The 23,488-nt window shown below is 37.1% G+C and overlaps 1 protein-coding gene across 4 annotated transcripts in view; it reads left to right on the top strand.

Moving 5' to 3' along the window:
- Nucleotides 1-23,488, top strand: part of LOC117406813 (sodium-driven chloride bicarbonate exchanger-like) — a 56,947-nt gene that overhangs the window by 3,070 nt on the left and 30,389 nt on the right. For 2 of the 4 annotated variants that reach the window (XM_034011163.3, XM_059032313.1), the window contains exons 2-6: nt 2,265-2,294; nt 17,061-17,142; nt 18,840-18,986; nt 21,784-21,922; nt 22,059-22,219. In XM_034011163.3, coding sequence (XP_033867054.2) covers nt 2,265-2,294; nt 17,061-17,142; nt 18,840-18,986; nt 21,784-21,922; nt 22,059-22,219 — 559 coding nt within the window. Of the gene's footprint in view, nt 1-2,264; nt 2,295-7,031; nt 7,202-17,060; nt 17,143-18,839; nt 18,987-21,783; nt 21,923-22,058; nt 22,220-23,488 lie in introns of those variants that run through there. The other 2 variants (XM_059032312.1, XM_059032311.1) reach the window with 2 other exon arrangements.

Genomic DNA, 23,488 nt, shown 5'->3' with positions numbered 1-23,488 from the left:
ATCAACCGGGCCCTCCACACAGCAGCCCTGAAGGGACTGGCTGCTCTCTTTATATACCCTGCACCTTACAATAATAGCCAGGTGTAGGTCATAATTAACTAATGAAACAATTATGTTTTTTGCAGGGAGGATATTAACCCCCTCCCTGCCATATATATATATATATACAAGGATACAAATAAGACCATTATTGTATAGCAGTCTGATACATTCCTGGTTTTACTATGAGATGCAACACGCATCTTCTTGCCTATACACTGGGGCTAATCAAGCTTGTAGTAAAACATGGAATGGGTGAAACTGCAATGCAATAGGAGTCTTATTTTTTATTTCTTTATATATATATATAGTGCCTTGCAAAAGTATTCAGACCCCTCACCAATTCTCTCATATTACTGAATTACAAATGGTACATTGAAATTTCGTTCTGTTTGATATTTTATTTTAAAACACTGAAACTCAAAATCAATTATTGTAAGGTGACATTGGTTTTATGTTGGGAAATATTTTTAAGAAAAATAAAAAACTGAAATATCTTGCTTGCATAAGTATTCAACCCCCACACATCAATATTTAGTAGAGCCACCTTTCGCTGCAATAACAGCTTTAAGTCTTTTGGGGTAAGTATGTACCAGCTTTGCACACAGTGTCGGAGTGATTTTGGCGCATTCTTCTTGGCAGATTTGCTCCAGGTTGTTCAGGTTGGTTGGACGACGCTTGTGGACTGCAATTTTCAAATAGTGCCACAGATTCTCAATGGGATTGAGAGCAGGACTTTGACTGGGCCACTGTAGGACATTCACCTTTTTGTTCTTGAGCCACTCCAATGTTGCTTTGGCCTTGTGCTTGGGATCAGTGTCCTGCTGAAAGGTGAATTTCCTCCCAAGCTTCAGTTTTTTAGCGGACTGAAGCAGGTTCTCTTGCAGTATTTCCCTGTATTTTGCTTCATCCATTTTTCCTTCAATTTTAACAAGATGCCCAGTCCCTGTTGATGAGAAGCATCCCCACAGCATGATGCTGCCACCACCATACTTCACTGTAGGGATGGTGTGTCTTGAGGCATGGGCAGTGTTAGGTTTGCACCACACATAGCGCTTTGAGTTTTGGCCAAAAAGCTCTATCTTGGTCTCATCTGACCACAAAACCTTTTCCCACATCGCAGCTGGGTCACCCTCATGCTTTCTGGCAAACTCCAGACATGCTTTCAGATGGTACTTTTTGAGTAACGGCTTCTTTCTTGCCACCCTCCCATACAGGCCAGTGTTATGCAGAGCTCTTGATATGGTTGACTGGTGCACCATTACTCCACTCCCAGCCACTGAACTCTGTAGCTCCTTCAAAGTGATTGTTGGCCTCTCTGTGGCTTCTCTCACAAGTCTCCTTGTTTGAGCGCTGAGTTTTGAGGGACGGTCTTTTCTTGGCAGTGCCTGGGTGGTGTGATGCAGCTTCCACTTCCTGATTATTGATCCAACTGTGCTCATTGGGATATCCAAACACTTGGATATTATTTTGTACCCTTTCCCTAATCTGTGCATTTGTATTACTTTATTATCCAGAAAATGTGACAGCAACTTTAATGGTTCACAGGTGGAGGCCAATGGTAAGGTAATTGTGTCCTCGTTAGGGCATTTTTTTTCATCGGTGTAAACTGGGAGCTTCCACAGCACAGGGTTTGAATACTTATGCAAGCAAGATATTTCAGTTTTTTATTTTTCTTAAAAAATATTTCCCAGCATAAAAACAATGTCACCTTACAATAATTGATTTTGAGTTTCAGTGTTTTAAAATAAAATATCAAACAGGATGAAATTTCAATGTACCATTTGTAATTCAGTAATATGAGAGAATTGGTGAGGGGTCTGAATACTTTTGCAAGGCACTGTATATAAAATAAATAAATAAGACCTGGCCAAACAATGGCTTGGGTTTTGGAGCTTTACTAGACATGACCTATAGATATAATGAAACTCAAGAGGTCCAAGGGTCTGGAAGTTACAATTCTACATGCATAGTGGTATGTAAATGAATGGTTATTTGATAATTATTATTTATATATATATATATATATATATATATATATATATATATATAATTTTTTTTACAAATATGTTCTTGTGAGGTACCTGTGTTTGGATTTCAAATAAAAAAAAATATACCAGAAGGTACCATTTGTTAGCATATAAGTCAACATGTAGCTCTCATGTCTGTGATCAAGTAACACCCATAATCTATTGTTGGGTCTGACAATTTAATGGCCTTTACAGGTACTTACCAGTGTTGGAAACAAGAATGTGGTGAGTTGAACGTTTAGCCTTTTAAGTGTGCATGCGGTATAAGGGACACATTTTTTGTTCATTGCGTTTTCTTTTTTGTGATGTTATTATTTTGTTACCCACAAAATATGTATTTTTTATATTTCAGGTTTTGTCTGCCCTTCTATTTTGCTCAGTCTTTTGTGAGTCATAGTATTATGTTAGGGCCCTGTCATTCACATAGCTTTGGATGTGCTTTTAACTAGTTATTGTGGCTTTTAATCTCTTAACATTGTGAAAAACACACTCCTTTATATTCTTAAGAGTCTGCACAACATGTTTTGTGCGGCTGTACTCAAACCTCATTGAACTGAAGCCTTCATCTAAAAATCAAACTGATTTCCATACCCCTATCAATGAAGTACATTACAGCTGGAAAGCTACATCTATTAACTTGTTCTTTAATCTTTACTGTGTTGTTTAAGCAAAAGGAGTGATTTTTCAGGTGGCATAACAATTATGCTTCATTTATACACTGTATTATAGGTTTTTCTACATTCTCAATACATGTGAATGACAATTTCCATGCCATTTGTAATGTATTGCACTTTATATACATAATTGTAGTTTTTTATGTACTGTAATATGGCAGTATTCATGATATAATCAGAAAATACCACAATCACACTTTAAAATGTGTCTCTTGCCTGGCAAGGTATGGTATCATTTTAATCAATAAATTTCAATGGACTGTTTGAGTCAAATGTATTACCTCAGGCTTGTTCCTAAAGGCTATGAGTGATACCTTATCTGTTCACAGTATGTGCAGCACCATAGATGTTGGGAGTTCTGCATATGATTAAATTCTCTGAAAATCACAACTAGGCCTATATGTAGGGTATCTGATTTAAAAACCGATAAAACACCTCCGATACAAAAAAATTAAATTGATGTATAGTCAATAAACACTGGAAAAACACTGGAAATGGTAACAGAATTCATGTTACTTGACCCCTTTCCCTGTGAAAAAAATAAAAGAATTAAATCTCGCATTGATTCGTTCTGAATACTTTAAACCCACCCCAACTACTGTGGCAGCAAATTCCTACATTTCTATTGGAGGATTGTACATGCTTGCGAGATTTAAAATTACAATTTAATACGGAGCATTGTTCTTGCTTGTGAGACTTAAAGCCATATTACAGATTGATAGGGTTGATTTAAACACTCATGGAATTTAAAACAGAATTGCAAATTGTGGCGAATTGTAAAGAAAAATGCCTAAACACACAAAAACCCCAGAAGAATGTGCCTGGGACCATAAGGATTTCATTGTGGACAGACAGCAAAGGAAAGAAGGTACACATGTGCAAGTACTGTCATGTTACTATAGTGACAGAAAAAAAAACACCTAAGAGTTTTGGAAAGTAACCGAAAACAATAATTTCATATAGTATATAAAAAGCGAACGCCCCGTAAATAACCGATTTGCATAAAACTAAAAAATAACTAGAAATAAGCACCAAAAAATGAAATTAATAAAAACAGAAAATTAGAAGCCCTACCTATATGTTATAGACAAAGACAAAATTCAGACTATGATGAAATTCTTGTCTGTAATATGTCTAAGTTCCAGATGTTTGCACCTAACATATACTTTGAGTATGAGTACGCCATTTTTGTGGTAAATCAATGAAACATTTCAGTGTTTAAAAGCTTCCTAAGGGGACCTTTCTTTGCTTGTGGTTTCTGGGTTTAATTACATCCATTGTGTTCCAAGGACAAACAGCATCAATAGTGACAGTGGAGGGCACCAGTGACTCTCAGGAGCCCCTATGCTACTTAGAGTGAACTATCCTGTTGACCGTGGACTAGTTTCATAATGCACTAAACATGCCAACTTCTCAGAACCTATATTTTTTCCCTTTAAGACATGTTTAAAAGGTGAATGCAACATTATGCAGCTAGGAGGTTTATCAATAGATTCACCTCCTTGTATTAATTATACCAGCTGTTGAAAGAGGTGAAGTCTACAGTGCTTGAGAGCACCACAAACCGTGTCAATTCTCTCATATCTTAATATGTAGAAACCAGGGGGCTTTCATTATTATTACAAAATGAGAGTTGCTGAAAGCGTATTGGTCAGCAGCCAGTCTATTAATGCAGTACATTTTGGAATGGTCTTAGTATTACTGGTTTCCATCCCAAATAAACCTGACAACAGTAGAGCCTTGCAGCGAGACTGGGTTCTCACGGGTCCCCTGGGACTTGCGGACAGGAAAAATGTACTTTGTTGCGGGCGGGACTGGGTGGGCAAAAACTTCAGATTGCGGTAACTTGCGGGAACAGACTAAGTCTCTCATCTGTTTACCAAGAGTAGGCTAATCAGGAACTTCCTAATTCTTTTGTTTGAGCTTCTCTTTTGTATAAGTATTTAGCTCCCGTGCTCCGAATCCGGGTCAAGTCAGGTAAGAGAATCACAGGTCTCGTTGTCGTTCTGTGACGTCACATACGCAGGCTGTCACGGCTGTATCAGCTTTCTGTCAGTGTTTTTGAAAAATGACTGATCTGAAACCTGAGGATGTAGAAGTTTTAATTAAAAAAAATGAGTAGAGTCAAGAAGAAGAAACATAGCAAGTCAGACATTTGAGATCAATTTGTTTAAAAATGAGTAACTATTGCGCAGTCAATTGATAGCCGGTTGCTGATAAATTCAGTTCATTCTGAGGGTGGAGCTAATAAATCCAGTTTATTCTGTGGGTGGAGCTAATGTATTGCTTATGTAAATGTTTTAGATTGAGTGTCCTGTTGAGTAGGGCAGAATAAGTTCCATTTTGCAAACAGTATTTACTGTTCTTTGATATCACAGAGTTTTTATATATCCTCATATTTCTTTCTCTCAAGACAGTACTCTTATTGTTTCTTGTCGATAATACAGTGGCACCTGGTGTAATGTATCCACAGCACTCAGAAACCACTCTAACATCTTGTTATGTTTTGCTCTTGCTGTAGTTCGGCCAGTTTAAATGTGAGGCGGGCCAAAGGAAGGCATTGCCCGATAGTAAAAATCTGCTTCCTTAGTTCTAATGCTTAAATTCTAAACTGATATGACATAGCACCAGTGGAGTCTTTTCAGTGTATTTAAACATACATATACAGAATACTACATGGTATTAGTAGCGGGGTTCAGAAAAATATAGTGTTACACGTCCCCACGTGTTGCTACAACTGTTTAAATGATGTACCTGTATTTTTTCTTTTCATTGTTAACATCTTGACAACTTTTTACACTTATGACTTTAAAGTCTGTTTCAAAATGACCGCTGTAGTGCACTGGGGTTTGAGATCTGTCCTCTAAATCACTGCAGGAAGAGCGGAAGAGCGATCGATGCTTTCTATTGCTATAGCAAGGCGATCAATAAGGAGCACAATACTATTGTTTCTTTATTGGCATTAGTGCAGTATCAGTACAATTTAAACAAATGTTAGAAATATATAGTATGTGCATGCAGGCCTTTTGTTAAGTATATTTTATCTGCAAAATTGGAGAGTAAATTACTCAATGACCCAAAAACATATCTGGAGCACTGACTAAAATAATAATATTAATATTTTCAGGTGCTATATGCTTAGTTTGAATGTTATTGTTAGTTGAAAACTATATAACACTGTGTAAATTACTACCAGGTAAAAACAGTTATTGTGGCTGTGAATCTGTGAGTCTAGAGAAAAACAGTTTTGATCCACTATTTTTAGTTTGGATAGACTGAAGACAAAGTCTGGGTCAAAATGTCTTATATCAGATACCACATCCTGTAATCCTTTCCTTTCTGCTTTGGATGGGAAGACAAGAGCTAATATCAGAGAAGGTTTTCATTGGTTGGGATAATTAGTTCAATACATATAAATACATTACCCACACCCAATTATGTCACAGTCATGCATGGTTTTAAGTTACTTTACAGTAATGGACAATATGGCCATGGTACTGTACGTGAAGCCTGGTACTTCGTAGAATTCCAGATTTCCAGAAACACATGCTTATAAAAAAACAAATATCAAAAAGTTATTGTAGGATTTGCTTCAAGGTAATACTTATTCTTAATTCTACTTGCATTTTGTGTTTCCTTGAATTTAATTTAAAACAATAATAATAATATTGAAGGTAATGTTTTGTGTACTTGGAATTTACAGTAGGCAATTGGTAGATTTATTAATGTTGACTTTCAGAGATTTTGATTTCTGGAAACAAAATGCACCTGTCCAAATAATACAACATTTAAATTACTATAAATGTACATTGAGCAGCTCCTACCTGTACCAAACCAGATGTGTTGCATAACCTTTTTAATTCCCTTTAAGAATAATAAAAAAAGGATTATGTTTTGCACAAGAGCACAGCACTTTGAAAGGCAGCCTGTCAATAGATATCCTTCATTGTGACAGTTTTTTTTTTTTTTTATCTGGCCTTTACTGGCCCTAAGAAATGAAAAAGGTCAGCTGAGTCCAATTTCCAATTCCGAATATTGAGAAAGCTTGGGGAAGTGCGGTGAATCACAGGCAATGAAGAGATGCCCCTGGCTTGAGTCTTGAAACAACACAAAGGGAAACACTCCAGCTCAGCACAGGCTGGAAGAGCAGCAGCATCACTGATGTCACTGTCTTAGCCTTGCACAGGATTGGTTGATTGTAAATGCATAGTTGTCAAAAATAGTGAGGTTCTGTGGATCAACAGACTTTGCTTGTATGTGCTTTTTCGCATGGTGAGTAACTAGACTGCTGTGCAGGAAGGCTATCCTGACAGGTGCTCACTGATAGATGAGCTTCTCTGAGCTTCCTCATTTACTTCAAATAGCAAAGGGAGAGCAATTTTTTTTTTAAATTCTTTTCAAGAAACAGAGGTCATGCATTCTGGGACCACTGACCCATACTGGGCTCTAAATTGTCAGGTATGGACCCATGCTTTACACTTATTTAGAGAATTTCAGCATTACATAAGAGTCTTTTACCATTTATATGGAGAGATATTTTTGTAAACTGGATAGTCTATTGATTTTGGTTACATAATGTATAATTTGCTTCATTTCTATTGTTAGAAGGATACAAGACAGAAATATTACAATGTTCTTTAAATGTTAAAGGATGGGACAAGGGTGCTAGACACATTTTAATTGAAATCGGACTTAAGTTGTGTGGCGGTACCTGTATCTAAAGATATGGAGGTTGATCGGTGTACATAGAGCACAAATATTCAGTGTCCTTTACTCCATAATGGATTTGTTTCACTTGACACACCATAATGCCCCTTGTGTATGATGGCTGGGATTTGCATAAGTAAAAACTCATTCCATATTAACATGGCTAATGAATTGCCTTCTAAATGTTTTGAGCTATTTGTTAGCCAAATTAATCAAAACTACAGTAAGGAATTGTGACCAGCGCCTATAGGATTGCTTTTTCGATCTTGCTGTCTCTAGAGTACATTTCATTAATGTCATATTAAAATGGTTAATGGTTTAGTTCAGTGCACAAGAAATATTCATTGTCATAGCTGAATGTGAGCTGAAAGAAACATCTTAGTGCTAAGCCTGTCTCTCTATACATTTAGAAGCATATAGTGTACACTACAATGCTGAGCTATGCATTAATTATTCTAATGTTTGTTCCCTTCATGAGACATAAAGGAGAGGATACTCACAAGATGAGGGTGATCTTGCTTGCTAATGTTAATTGAACAACAGGCTGGTAAAAATGAGGAGATGTTGATCTATGTTGATCTACATTTTTAGATAAACCACAGTAGTCCGAATATATCTGTATGAAATATTAGGGAACAACGGTGCAAAAGATGCAACATTATATTGGATGTTTTACAGGATATAACATGTCTAATGTACTGCATTTGATTATTCAGTCACATCTGGTGCCTTCATCTCTGTACCATCTGTACAGATAAACCCCTGCATCATGATCACTTGCTGTTTTTTGCACATACTTAATAATACAATGTTATCCTCTCAGATACTGCATTACCCCTTTACTACTCTCTAGACATTTTTCTATCATGTGTTTTTTGGTTGGTATCAAGTTTTATCTGGGAGACAACTGATGACACATGTCAGTATTTCCTTCTCATCAGTGTCACATAGTCAACCATAAGCGTCTCAATGTCACTAATAGGTGGAGTTTCCATGCATGTTTTTTTTTTTCTCAGGACATTTGCTCGAGAAAACTGTCTCGTGTAAAATGCTTTTTTTGGGTTTCTGTTCGCTCAGTTTATTTTACTTGAGTAAGCTGGGCTTTTCACCCGACGTCATGCAAATGAATGGGAAAGGTGGGGGTTGATATGTAAATTAGCTATGTGTAAAGTACTCATGCTCTTTTTGAAGATTACTAGTGAAATTGTGTGAAAATGTGGTTTCCATGTGCAGAGAACTGGTACACAAGTGAATCTGAGCTGCTGTAATAAAGGAAAATACCTCGTGCCTGGTTGGTTAATAATGTGTTTTACTGCTCTTGACCAAATTGTTTTTCAAATGTCAGATGGGTTGGCATGTCGTTAGTGTTGAATCCAGTGTCAACTAATTTATCTGATGACTCATTCATTAAAAATTAACTGGGAGGTATAAAATGAAACTGACTAACACAGGTATTGCAGATCACCATGGCTGAAAACCGGCTAAGACATAGGATTCTAAAGCTCTTTGCCAAACATCTTCCACGTATGCTCCTGTCCTGTCTGGATTGGGAACAGTGGATGTTTTTCTTTTGTTTCGGGAGCTTGAACCTCCAAAAATCCTCTACCAGCAAATCCTTATGCCTTGTTATCTAATGCCAATGGCTAGAGAAAGGACAGTTTGGACACATACTCGTCCATCTTGCTGGTGGGAAGAGGTTGTGCTGCATCACTCTTTCACAGATCCGCAGTGGCTAGAGACATTTTGTGTCACCAGGGCAACATTCAGCATTATAGTGGAACTGGTAAAGGAAGAGATGCAGCCAAAAAGGAATTACATACTGCCTCCTGTGCCAGTGGAAAAAAAGAGTGCTGATTGCTTTATATAGGCTGGCATCCTCAGCGGAGTACAGAGTTAGGGTTACTCAGCTGAGTACAGGGTAGTTGGCAATGTGTTTGGGGTGCATACAACCACAGTTCATAGCATGTTCAGAGGCACTGCAACACGTACATAGCTATGCCAGATGTAACTGAAGCAAAAAGCATTGCTCTGCAGGACCGTCCTGCTTCTCCCGAACGGCACCTTCTTGCTCGTTCCTGAAGGTAGGACTGTTTATACTTATTAATGCCCAAGTTTCCTCCTCGTGCCAGTGATTTTGCATGGAGGGTGGACACGTGTTGTCTTTGGACATAGCTGGGATCAAAAGCAAGGGAATTCAATTACATACATTTAGTAAGCAGCTCATTTGCTGTTTGTGTTTCACTGTAGTGTAGTTTTACAGCAAGGATATTCTCAAACAGCAGCTTTAATACTATAACAAGGGCAGAACGCTGGTAAGTGGTTTTGTACAGAACTGTAAACCCGCAAGAGATATACAACATGACAGGCCAGACACAGCAAAAAACAATAATAAAAAAAGCTGCCCGCATTATCATTAAGGTGAACTATACCACTGCTAACCATAAAATTGCCCATCAGCCACTATTTTCTGCCGTCTTGGAATCCACAGTAAAAACTGACCTGCTCCCTTATTATTTTTATAAGGCTAAACACGGTCATTAACACATGCAATGCGGGTTTCCTTGTGAAACTGGGCATGAATTTTCCTGTGTGTTTCATCATTTACATGAGTAAATTAGATTGACCTTATCCCCCTCTTTCAGCCACAAACCTAATTTACAGTAATTCTCCCAAATGTGCACACGCATCGCCATTTCACGTGTAAATTGCCCCGCATGGAAACCCCATGATAGTCAGCATTTGTCATCTGGTCCCTCCAAACATTACCCCGCATGTACCTCACTGTGCTTAATATTTTTTTAAATAACCCTTCAGCTTTTTTTATTGGCCAGTGCTTTGCTCTCACTCCTCCACCCATCATGTAAACAGCTGTAGGCTCCAGTTTCCTCGAATTTGTAAAATGCAGAATTCTGTGGTTGGTGAAGTGCAAAATCTGACAGAAAAGTTTGGGGCAAAATGTAATGGAAACTGAACATTTGACAAAATCTAAAGCTACAGCAAAGGCCAAATAATAATTGCAATTCATGTACAGTAACTACTAACTTTATTTTGATAGACAAATGATAACAAATACTGCCACATACTTCAATGTCAGCAACTTAAGTGTTTGACTGTGAATTAGTAAAAGCCCCTGTAGCTGAAATGCCATGCCTTGGAAAGTATTTGTTATGTTTTTGTCTATTATTGAATTGTTGTACAACAGGTGCTTTAAAACTCAGTTTTCACTGCTGTTTAATTGTCTCAAGGCTCCCAATGTTAAATAACTGCTTTGCTACTTACAGCCTAGTGGTAACCACTGCAAGTATTGGCACTTACCTGTTACTGCCAAGGTGATCGTGCTGGGGTGCCAGGTTAGAGCTGCTGTCCTTCCCATTCTTATGAAACTGATTCTGATATATGTCCATTAATGTTTGAACCAGAATACAGGATCAGAATCAGGAATGTGTACTGTACGGATCAGGCTTTCACGGCCTCACACCTGCCTCAAGTGATGGAGGACATGAAACACGGACTGGAATTCATTGCATTTGTATTTTTGGACCTAAAACCCAACCTAAATATGAGGCAGGGATTGAACTTGTCCTGCACCATGTCCTGGTTATACTGTTTTCACACTGACACTGCGCACTGAAGCAAGACTTGTTCTCACTTACTGCACCTTAATCCATCTTTGAGTGTGACACATTTCAGAAAAGTAATTTCAGAAATCAAGACCGGGTCACATTAGACCAAACCATAACGCCAAACCACAATTTGCCTTCTCATCTTTTGTTTTAGGTACAAGATGGAGTGTGCCTATCGATCTGGTACCCTGCATCACCAGTCATGTAAAAACAGCTATTGATCTCTGTTTCTCATTCACCGAATTCACATTAAGCAGCGTCCAATTCCTCTGGTTGAAAGCCAAGTGTTATGTTCTTATGTTCTTCTGCTTAAAGAGACCAGGGATAACTAGACCTCAGCTGGGTTGATTGAAATGTCCCTGCATGTCCTTCCTTGTGTGTGTGAATCAGTAAACTACAAGAACCTTAGTGTTGCTGTGCATTATTCCCCTAGTAAAGCAAAATAAATACATCTCATCTCACTGGTAGTTGACAGCTGTTTAAGAACATGTGGGTGATTAGGGCCCAACAAAGATTAGTCAATTTGACATAAGTTTTTTTTTTCTAAATGTCCATGATTAAAACCTTTCACGAACCCTGTTAGCAAACACTTAAGAGCTCCAGTCATCCTGCACATGGATTTATGCAAATATGTTGAAGATTCAGTGACATGTTGATGTGAAACTTATAGTATGCATATGGAGGGAGGTAACTTTCATTTTGATGTGTGGCAGACTAGCTAATTCACCATTAACCAGTTAGGTACTGTCCTATTCATTTGACATACTGTATATGGGTTTAAATAAAAACAGTCACATTTTGCATCTCAGAAAGGTGTTTGGACAGAAAGACACGTAGTCAGCTCCAAGAGACTCAAATTAGTGTATGACATCATACACTGGGACATATGTAAAACAAGCATTCCATTAAAACGAGTATTGTTGTCTTTGGTCAGTGTTTAAATAGTTTTTTATTATCATTTTGAACGTAGTGCATCGATTAAAATGTGTCAAGCTGTTTTGAAATAAATGGTTACTTTTCCCCTATGGTTTACTAATACATAATAGAAAGTCAAAGTTGTAACAGTGCCATCATGTTTTGAGTCTGAAAAATCTATGGTGATGCAATATTCATGAAGAGCACCACTCTAATAAATACATACTGTGAAATAGTATTATGTAGGCATTACTGGAAAAAAAACCCCCAAAAACCCCCGAAAAGACGCTGAGTTATAGAGATCATTGCTGTCCTTTGAGGTGCCCTTGAGCTGACTCATTTATCCAGAATTGATTGTGCCAGATTTGTGCATGCACGTCCCTATAAAAATATCCTGCACATTTCTCACGGGAGCAGGAACGTGCAGAGCTTTGCTGAATACAAATAGGGTGACCTTAATGTATTCAAACTGCCTCTTACAATCAAAAGCATCCTTATTGATGGTATGGTCTGTAATTAAGGTACTGTGGTATGTGTTTTCCCTTAAAGGGAGATCTGATGGTTTAATGTCACTGTTACTGTAAGCTGCTCTGCTGAAATATATATGCTGCAACATGATGACTTTGAACATTTTTTTATAAATAGTGCAATCCATAAAGCTTACAATCTCAGTTTACTTTTAAGGTATGTTAACAGAACATAAAACTGACGGTTCTGACCCGAAGAATAAGTATACATTCAACCTTGAAGCAATATCTTTTAGCTTGTTTTGCTGAAAAGCTCTCTATTTTGTGTTGGGGTTTGGGAGGATTTTCATTAAAGAAGGGATGACATTTACTCAGCTAACATGCAAGAATTAAAATACAACTTTTTCTGCAACTTGGGTTTACATGTAGTTTTCTTTTTTTAGGGAGATAAATTATCTTTCAAAATCCACGTGACCCAATTAATATTAAAAGGTGGGTATAGGTATATTTAAATGTGTGTCAGCGTTCCAATTTGGTCTTGCACAGCTGGTAACATCATTCAGCTTTCTTAAACTGGGTTTACAAGAGGATTTCAGATTGTGTTGCATCACATAGTTCTGATAAGCAATCACAAATGGAGCCTCTCTCCTTTTGGACAGCAAAAAACAAGAACAAAGCCTCACTAGTCCATGTATAGACTAGGAGGACTATGAGGATTTCAAAACAAAACCCTATACAGAACATTACACGCATATATGAATAAAACATGAATTCACAAAATGTTCTGTGTATCTCTGTGACAGAAACAGAATGATTCTTGGTGGTAAATCTCCCTCCTGACCTGTGAGGGCGCTAAGTAACGGGAACAGAGTACCATGGACTGGTTGGCCTGACAATTCATTCCCAGGGTTAAAAGGAAGTTGCTCATCTAGAAAGGGGGTGGAGCTTCGGTGCACTAACTCATGGACCCGGAAGGGAAACGATGCATCTGCAGTAGTTTACCAAGGGGTCATGTATGACGGTACAAAAATGGGGCGAAACGGCGTAATCTGTTTCTTTGTTTATGGTTAAGAAAGACCCAGAAGGACCCGTATTTGTGTTTATCGTACCGTGAGTGTTTGTTTGTTTGTCAATAATTGTTGTTGTTGTTATTATTAGTAGACGGCTAACACGGTCCGGAGCTGTCGCCAGAGGCCAGCACTAACCCGAACATCATTGCACCTGTGTCACGATAAACTGCATTTACACCACGAGCACTTTAGCACACACTGTGGTCTTGTGTATGTGTTTTGTGTTTCATGTGGGTGTTTAGTATTTCGGGACCAACCTGTGGATTACAAATAAAGCAATACCCGCTGCGGTATTACTTATCATTATTTTTATTTACTGTGTTTTGTGTCATCAGACAATTGGATTTAAAAATAAAACAAACATTGCACCTGGATTATTGTTGTCTGTCTGTTCATTAATCACTGCTGTATTCCTGCACCTGCACACAGTTAACCACTTTGCCACAATCTCCCAAAAGCACTTTGCACTATCCCTGCATGACCTGCTATGGATTTTTAATTATACATGTATTTCATTAACTGCTTGTGCAAGGCTCTATTTTTAAGGCAGCTTCAGCTACAGTATTGTGATCCTTATGGTAGATTACGAATGGTGATAAAAAGCACATTTAGGTTAATGATCTAAAAATATGCGGTCAAAATTGTGCTATTTTCCTAGAACATACATTTTGTTGCTTAACTAGTCTCAACCAGTTGATTAATGGAGTCGTTTCATGTTCAGTTCATGTTTGGAAAGGTGGTTACTGGGTGCATCTCCACTTGAAACCTGCATAGATTTTTCCTCATTAAGCAGAAAATTGGTATTTCAACTCATTATACAAAAGGGAACCCTTGGGATTGCAAAATAAATGAGATGCAGTCATATGCGCTGTCCCAGGGTTTTATATAATTTAATAGTGCTGATTAAGACCTTAAAGAGGTTCAGTTGGTTCACTTAATTACCTTAGAGTAAAGGGGGAGCAAAGACCTTGTGTGCAGCCCTGCCCTATACACACTACCTGATTAATGCACCATCACGAGTGGAAACCATGTCCATTCCGCACCAGGTTTAATAGGTACATTGAAGTAACTATTTTAGGATCTGGCCTGGAACAAAAGCCTGGGTTACTTAACCCCCCTACTATGATCTAATGTTGATTGGAAGAAATTACTTCATAACAGCAAACAATAAACAACTGTTTTTATTGTTGTTGCAGCATTGTTTAAATCCTGTTGGAATGCCATTCCAGTAAATCCATTTCTGTTTTTATGCACTCTCTTTTTTCCTCCACCGCTGGCTTTCACATGTGCTTTGAACACACAGCGATTCTTGTATATCTCTCACGTGGATTGGCATGTGTATGTCTTGCTGCAGTGCATACTGTAGCAGCCTCACGACTCTCCATATAATAAAAAGGAAAAACATTGCAGTCTTTAAAACATACCCCTTTGGTATGTTACTTATTTCATGTTATATTTATATGTATTGTATAGCTGTTGTAGGAGGAATGTTTACAATCAGAAGCTTTAGTTTACCAAAAAATAAAGCACAGCTATATTTTTGGAATATCTTGCTGTCATCGCTGCTTGATGTAGATATGAGTTTAATTAAGGGCCTTTCTGTATCAAATCGTGTGCTTGCATGAGGTAGGCATTGTGCTGCATCAGGCAGTACTTAACCAAGTGTCATCTAGGATTCAATGGGATTATCACCTGTCACCATATTTTGTTTACTGTATCTCTACTGTGTAAGGCATAACTTGTGTTCTCAGTGGAGGTTCTGTGGCTTCATAGTTAAAGTTGATGTTCAGCTAGAGTTCAGCCACCATTAATATTCTTCTCATTTTAAATGGAGCTTTACTTGTGATTTTTAGGATTAGTTGTATGACCGCCTCAGCATAACATTTACTGTAGATCTACAGACATTGTCTAGACCCATTGTTCATGTCTCTTATTGAAAAAAAACTGTAAGAATAAAATCTGAATGTATTGTTTCAATATGGTGGTATTTCAATAGAATTAACATAAATTACCCACAACATACATTATGTTAAAATGAATATTTTTTTCTGCGGGCTGAAGGTCATAGAAGTAAACTGTAAAGACTAAAAAAGAAAGATTATTTTGGCAAAATACCATTGTTGTTTTTCATATGGGTAAGCTTGTTGAAAGAAGTTAAATAGTTCAGAACTTTTCAGCCTGTATGAACACATTTGATAAGAGCTCAAGGAACATATACATTCTGCCGTAAGCTGTTTTTCTTCCAATATATTTTTAATTGAACTAGCACAGGGATTGGAAAGCTATGAGGTTATATACATGACCCCATTGAGGTATGGCACTGTTTAATGGAAGCATTGTTACGCCTACAACAGAAGCATGTCATCCGTGTTCCCTCAGTGAAAACTCATTAACTGTTACTTAGTTGTTATGGAAACAGGATATTTTTTTTTTATTATTAAGAGTGTATTGCATTTTTTCCAATATACTGCTATATATGGCATACTAGAAAAATAATACAGATTGTGTAGTCCTGAAAGTTGAATCGATCAACCTATACCCCACTTGAATAAGACACACTGGAATTTATTAACAAAGTGGAACAGGCAATACAGGTGGATTCCCCAGTAATGTAAAAGTATATTAAAAAATCAGTAACTAAAATAATGGCTGCAAATTCATAATGCATTCTGACTGAATGCCACGGGAATAACACCTATGAAATAATTAATTTTGCATTCAGCCTTGTTAATTCATGTGGATTTAGTTAGCAGTATTCATTCCATGTTCCTTTGTAACAAATGGTGTTGATGACATGTCTTAGGCATGCATTCATGGTCCCACCAGGGGATTGTGAGGAGTGTTAGTGTGTGCATGAATGCATGCCTGTACATGCGATCAACATAATTTGTTACAAAGGAACATGGTACAGGTAATGACATCCATGTGAATTAACAGGGCTGAATTCAAAATGAATTACTTCAGAACTCAGAGGAAGTGCATAAGATATGCAGGTGTTATTCCTGTGGTATTCAGATAGAATTCATTATGAATTTGCAGCCATTATTTTAAAGTTTTACCAAAAAATGAAGCTGTGGCTTATGCTGGCGGGATGTAAAGGTCCTTAGAATTCAGAACAGTTCCATGGAATACAGCAGCCACAGACTTTTCAGCATTAAAAGAACTGCCCTACGCTGGTTTGGGACAATGCAAAGGCATCCATTACCAGATCAGGTTGGATGTGTTTCCTCATGCAAAACTGGGAAACATTGGAAATTTGAAAAACAAGAGGGCTTAAACACAGTTCTTATCTTTCAGTAGCCTTCATTTACAGAGCTTATTAGGTTTATTTTAATCTGTCTCTAAACTATTAACAAATTAAAACAGTATAAACAGTGGGAATTGTGTGCCTTACTCAAGTATTTGTTACATTGTTTTTTTTCGGGCCATCCACAGACCTGCACTAAATAAACTTAATTCAGTAAACATTTAAAATAGTGCGGTTTTTACCCAAAATGATCTGATGAATTGAAATGAAACCTATTTTGTTTTGCAGAGAAATGATGAGGAAGCAGTCATTGACAGAGGTGGGACTCGTTCCATTCTGAAAACTCACTTTGAAAAGGAGGAATTGGAAGGTAAATGCCTGCCTTAGTGCATTGTCACAGCCTGGTTTTTATTAGCCTTGCATACTGAATGGGTTAAGAATATATAAACACAGTGTGTTCAGTATAAATGCTTAGCGAATGCAAACCTGCATATAGTGGGATTCCGTTTGAATATTATTTTGAATGTAAGATTTTTGTAAAGATTGTTTTCAATAATGTGTTAATTTTCTGTATTTTTATATATTTTAACTGTAGCATCCATCTGAAATAAATACATAAATAAATAAATACATAAATATAAGCTATATAGATGTAAAAGCATGTATGACATTTGCAAAAGTAACCTGTGTTAAAATAACATGTAAAGTAGTAATTCTGGCTGGGCATACAAAATGTCAGATGGCATTAGTTAAAATTGGACATTGCCCTAAGGTCCTATACAGTGGACAGAAAGTGTCAGCCGTAAGTATCTATCTTTACATTTAGATTAATCAAGCAAAAATATAGGCTGTTGCTAAAAGGAGAAGTGTGCCAAAAACAGTTAACAGTGGAGGGAAAGGGAGCACAAACTAATTAATGCAAAGTCTTTGGCCTGTCGACTGCACTCTTTGGTATTTAAATAAAAATATATAATAGGCATAGATGGAAACTTACATGATTATAAACCTACTATAGTTTTGCCAAAGTGTTAAACATATATTAGTGGCACAATATGTACGATTTTAATATAAAAGTATTATTCAGGAATACTTTTTTGCAATATCATCTGAGGTAAAAGTTAGTGTTAAATCAACAATAGGAAGCCCTTACACTTGTCTTGTATTCTCTGTAGTCTGTATTGTTCAATCCCCAAAGGACTGCTGACGGCAGGAGCATCAGAATAGAGGCAAATCTAAATGCCATCAAAGCCCTGAGATTCTGATTTCTTTCAATCCTGCTTCCAGCTAAATGCACACCCAGAAGCTTGGTTTCAAATAGTGTTTTGCAAAAGTAGCCAAATCTAATCCCAATTAAATAATAGCAGTTTGTTTTGTTTTTTAATTCGATTTTAGATAAGATGACTCCTTTTGCTGAACTGCATTGTGTTAAAAGGATCTTCAGTTCCATATATCACAGACATTTGCTTAAAACAGCGTTTGTTTAAATCGTAACAGTCTTCACATCTCTTCTTCCCTGCATATACAGGATGTCTGATCTTAGAATTGAGTGGAAGCTGTGCAGTCATGTTAAACTGATCTACTGCATGTAGGGTTCCATCTTTCCTTAGACTGCTTGTATTCTGTATAGACTGCTTGTGCAGTTAAGATTTGAAACCTTGCTATCTGAAGGATAATGGGCCCTTCTGTTGGCTTTTTTAACAACCGTCTACAACAATTTTATGAATAACAAACTGTATTTTTTTTTTATGGTTTTGAATAAACATAGTGGCCACTCTATGTACAATACTGAAATATAATTGTAAATTCACGTATTCTCGTATAAATCAATAGAACTTCAAATAATAAACTAAAAGTCAAAATAACTCCCCAGTTCAAGTTATGCAATCTCAATTTAAACTTCCAAGATATGCATTGTTGGAACTGTGCAGTATTCTAGGAAAGAAAAGGCTGGTGCATTCCCTGTGCTATTTTAATAACTATACAGCTGAATGGGTTATTCCTTGTGGTGAGTTGATCAGGCGTATCAGACTCGTCTGCTACTAATTGACACAAACAATTATTTTCCAGGTCACCGGACATTATATATCGGTGTGCATGTACCCCTCGGAGGAAAAAAAAATCACAGGAGACACAGACATCGTGGACATAAACATAGGAAGCGAGACAAGGAAAGGGATTCAGGTGTAGAAGATGGAAGGGAGTCTCCAAACTATGGTAAGAAACACTAACATTATTACAAAATATACTTACAATGATCCAGTACCTTGAAATAAATGGATATAATTGAACCCTTTCAGGTCCAAGCATTTTTCAGTAGGATGCTCCCCCAAGGCCAGGCGCTTTTTGGCTGTAATTGACTCTCTTCCTATAAAAAATCACAAATAATTTTTTTTTTACAGTAGCATCTTGTAAATGGTGTCCTTTTTTTCAGAACACTCTGGGGAACATTATAAAGTACTACAGAAACCATATAAACTTTTCGTTTTTTTTTCACCAAATATATATATATATTAAGTAATTTTTAATATGTATTCTGCTTAGAGATACATGTATAAAAACATGTTATTCTATGGTGACCTGAGGGACCTTAGAATACTTCATGAAAGTTTTGTTGAAAAATATTGATGTTTGGGCAAATTACAAGACATTGTTTCGCCTGAGTGATTGCAATGACATAATACACGTTTATTCGCAGGGTCTTTATAAACAATAATTTATTTTATCAATTTATTTCAATTTATTTTATCAAAATAAATAGTTATAAATAAAATAGTAGTTACTCATTTCAATATTATCAGTAATAAGGAAAAAAACTTTCCATGAATTAACCACGCTTAAAGCACCATGTAATCAACGCTATATTTTTTACAGAAGAAAAAAGGTAACATTCCCACTCATGGATCATTTTAATTAGCAGTTTTTAAACCATAAATAGCCTGGCTAAATTGTGGTCGGAAGTTCAGTTCGAAGTGACAGACAAGCAAACCAAGTGCGAGAAGGAGAGCGTGTCGGGAGAGGGGAAGACGGAATGGGCTCGCCGCAGGTTCGGCTGCCGGAGCAGGGCTGAAGCAAAGCTGAAGCGTCTCTTCTCCCAGAGAAAGCCGCAGCTCCTCTTGCAGCAAAAAATGTTTTATACATTAGGGAAGATAACCACGTAATAGGCCTAATATTTATTTAGTTATAAAATGAATGTTGAATAAGATGTCTGTGTTATAAAGTGCCAGCGCAGCTTTTCTTCAGTTCAGATACTGTATCAAAAGGAAGAGACAGAATGGAAGTTAGACTGAGAAGTTGTTTACAGTTTGAACAACACCGGTACTGTGTTTACTGTAGAAATATTGCATGAATCACTAGTATAGGGAACTGGGGGACATGCTGTAGGAGCCTTATATCTGAGGCGTGTTATAACCAAGAGCCTTATAATGAGGGAGCACTGTACTGTAGATTCCGTTAGAAGCCCAAAGTACTGTGTCAATATGTTTAATTTAAAGCAATAAATGCCAAAAAACTTTTTTTTGACCTGTTTTGATTAACTAAATGTTGGCAAAAAATAAACCTTACTTAACCATTTCTTAATAGGGTTTGTAGTTTATTTTTCACTGCTGGACTAATACCCTGTTCGCATAATGTGCAACCATTACGTTTTGAAAATGTGAACAAAGTAAATGGCAGTCATGTGGTTCCAACAATTACATTAACCTGCTGTTTCGCAGACTGTTCTCCACTGTATTTGTGAATCACCCCCGAAGGGAAACACCAGCGGGATCAATATAGAATTAATGAGTGGCGGTACTGCAACGCACCATCACTGTAGACCATTAAAATACACCCCAGTGTCATTTTAAATGTCTGTGTGTTTTAGTATCTAACCCAAGTGAATGTTTACAAACAGAAGTGTGCGTACTATGCATAGAGACCGTTGCTTGGCCCTGCAGTGCATCATGAAACTGTGACATGCTTCACTCCAGCATTCCTCTGGCAATATGATAGCAATAGGACTGGCTTACCTCCAGCTCTATTAAATAAATAATGACCACAAACAAGCTTGCAGTTCTCACAACTAAAGATGTCACCATCTTGTGCCATGATATAATAGGAGACTTTGGGGTCTATTTTAATGATTAAAACCGTGCTTTATTTTAATACTGTCACGCTTCAACCTTATAATAATCCTGGTATTTTCCTCATGGTTGCTTTTTAGACCTACTTAAAAACAGTGCTACATACTATAAATATACAGTGATAAACAGTCCATGAAAAAGCAGGTTTAGACACCAGGTTTAGGAAATTTTGATCCACTGCTGTTTAGATCAATAAAAAACACCCTACCAAAAATTGCTGTGCACTTGTTACATGGAAAACAGTTATATAATTGCACCAGGCAAAAGCGTGGTTACTTGAAATGAAGATATTGACCTTTTGAAAAAGAACAGATGTGAGCAATGTGTTCTAACATGACAACAGTGTACCTCAAAAAAACACCAGTTTATATAATCCACTCTTGTTATGAGCTTCCTCCATTAGATGATTACTGTTCTATACTGAACTGTGCATGCACTGTGGTTTCTGTTATCTAGCTGTTTTTTTTTTGTGTAAATCCATCATTGACCACTGTTGGAGATAAGGGTGTTCATAACCTTGGTACAAAAATGGTTAAATTAGTTATACAATAAAATGGTTATTCAAAATAAACATTTCTTTCTTCAAATGGGCGTAAAATAGTAACTTTGAAATGGAAATCAAATCCATGAAGGAGAATTGTGTACTTGATACCTCTGATGTATTAAACATGCATTTTAGTTAGGATTGCTAATGATTTACGTGTTTCAAGTGTTCTGCTTATACTTCAAATTTTAAACTGGTTATATGTTTGTTGATTTGTAATTAGCTCAATCTCAACCGCCCTCCTTGTAGAAATGTTGAAATGAATATTGAGATAGAACCTCCCTTGGTTCAAACTGAGTAGAGTCCCTTAGTCCTTGTTGTGATCTTGGTTTCTTCCCCTGCTTAGATACTCCATCTCAGCGTGTGCAGTTCATTCTGGGAACTGAAGATGACGATGAAGAGCACATTCCCCATGACCTTTTCACTGAGCTCGATGAGATCTGTATGCATGACGGAGAAGATGCAGAATGGAGAGAGACAGCAAGGTAAGATTTTTATATTTAAAGAAACCTGAGGTGCATTCCCTAGCTAGAGGAAAGGAAGACATGTTACACTGATGTAGTCCAAACAGCACGCGATGTATGAAATAATACAGAAACTCTAACCGTTCTCTCTGTGCAGGTGGCTGAAGTTTGAGGAGGATGTGGAGGATGGAGGAGAGCGGTGGAGTAAGCCATATGTTGCCACCCTGTCACTTCACAGTTTGTTTGAACTAAGAAGCTGCATCCTCAACGGAACGGTTCTGCTTGACATGAGAGCTAACTCGCTTGAAGAAATAGCAGGTACATAAATTGATTGAATTCATTGAGAGCTCCACCTACACGAATTAAAAGGGATGGTGGGCCTTTATATTAACTTATTTGAATTGACTAGTATAACTACACATACAAAAATGCTGCAACAACTCTTTTTTGTTAACATGTATTATTGTTATATAATATGTGTCTTTAAAGTATTGTGATCAAGTGGCTCTTTGCAGGTGGCAGGAAACAGTCAGAAGTTGAGATTAAAATGCCAAAAATGAGCTTTTATTGAGGTCATAGGTAAAAATTGGCAGTAAAAAACACTAATAATTAAAAAAAACAAATCCACAAGACTGAATTTAACACAGATATTATTTACCAAGTACACAGCTACTCAGTCACTCCAGCCTCACTGGAGTCTCAAATGTAGTCCCCTAAAATGAGCTCTACACAGGTACTTATACCCTCCCTTATCACTAGCCCCTCCTCAGGACTAATCCACTACACCTTCATTAAAGTATGGTTTTATAAATGTTACAGTATCTGCATTTAACTGATTCACACTTATTAAAATGTTAGGGTAATTTCCCTTTGTTTAAACATGATATACCCACTGTCACCAGTTAAGCATACTGTAGTTAAAACCAAGCTAAAGGATATATTTTCCCCCCACATTAACTATTATTAAGTGTGCTCATGGCTATAATAAAGCTTGAAGTCAATGCGCATTCTCCCCAAGATGTCTGCGCCCAGAACTACACCAGCTTGCCGGTATGTTCGCATTTATTCGAAACATGAAATGCTTTTTAAAAATATTAACAAGCGCTTTCACTTCTCTTCTTTAACTAAAACAAAGTCTGAGCTTTAAAATAAACTTTAGCAACTCTCTAGTAACACATTGTATCCTTGTAAATCATATGTGCACCTATTTATTACCAAACACAAAAACAGTTCCAGTGGTGGTCTCAGAACTAACTCTTACTGTATCTTTTCATAGCAATTCGTTATTATTTTACATTTACAATGTTAATCACAAACAACCAGTATTAAAAAGACTTTAGGATAAGGAGGCTGTGTAACCAGGTGGTCCCCGGTTCAAGTCCCAGCTCAGCCACTGACTCATTGTGTGACCCTGAGCAAGTCACTTAACCTCCTTGTGCTCTGTCTTTCGGGTGAGACGTAATTGTAAGTGACTCTGCAGCTGATGCATAGTTCACACACCCTAGTCTCTGTAAATCGCCTTAGATAAAGGTGTCTGCTACATAAACAAATAATAATAATAATAATAACTACCGCCTGAATTGAACA

The sequence above is a fragment of the Acipenser ruthenus genome, chromosome 10 (assembly GCF_902713425.1).
Source record: "Acipenser ruthenus chromosome 10, fAciRut3.2 maternal haplotype, whole genome shotgun sequence".
Taxonomy (NCBI): Eukaryota; Metazoa; Chordata; class Actinopteri; order Acipenseriformes; family Acipenseridae; genus Acipenser; species Acipenser ruthenus.
Note: the sequence above shows the minus strand (reverse complement) of the source record. Positions and strands in the feature narration are given on the sequence as shown.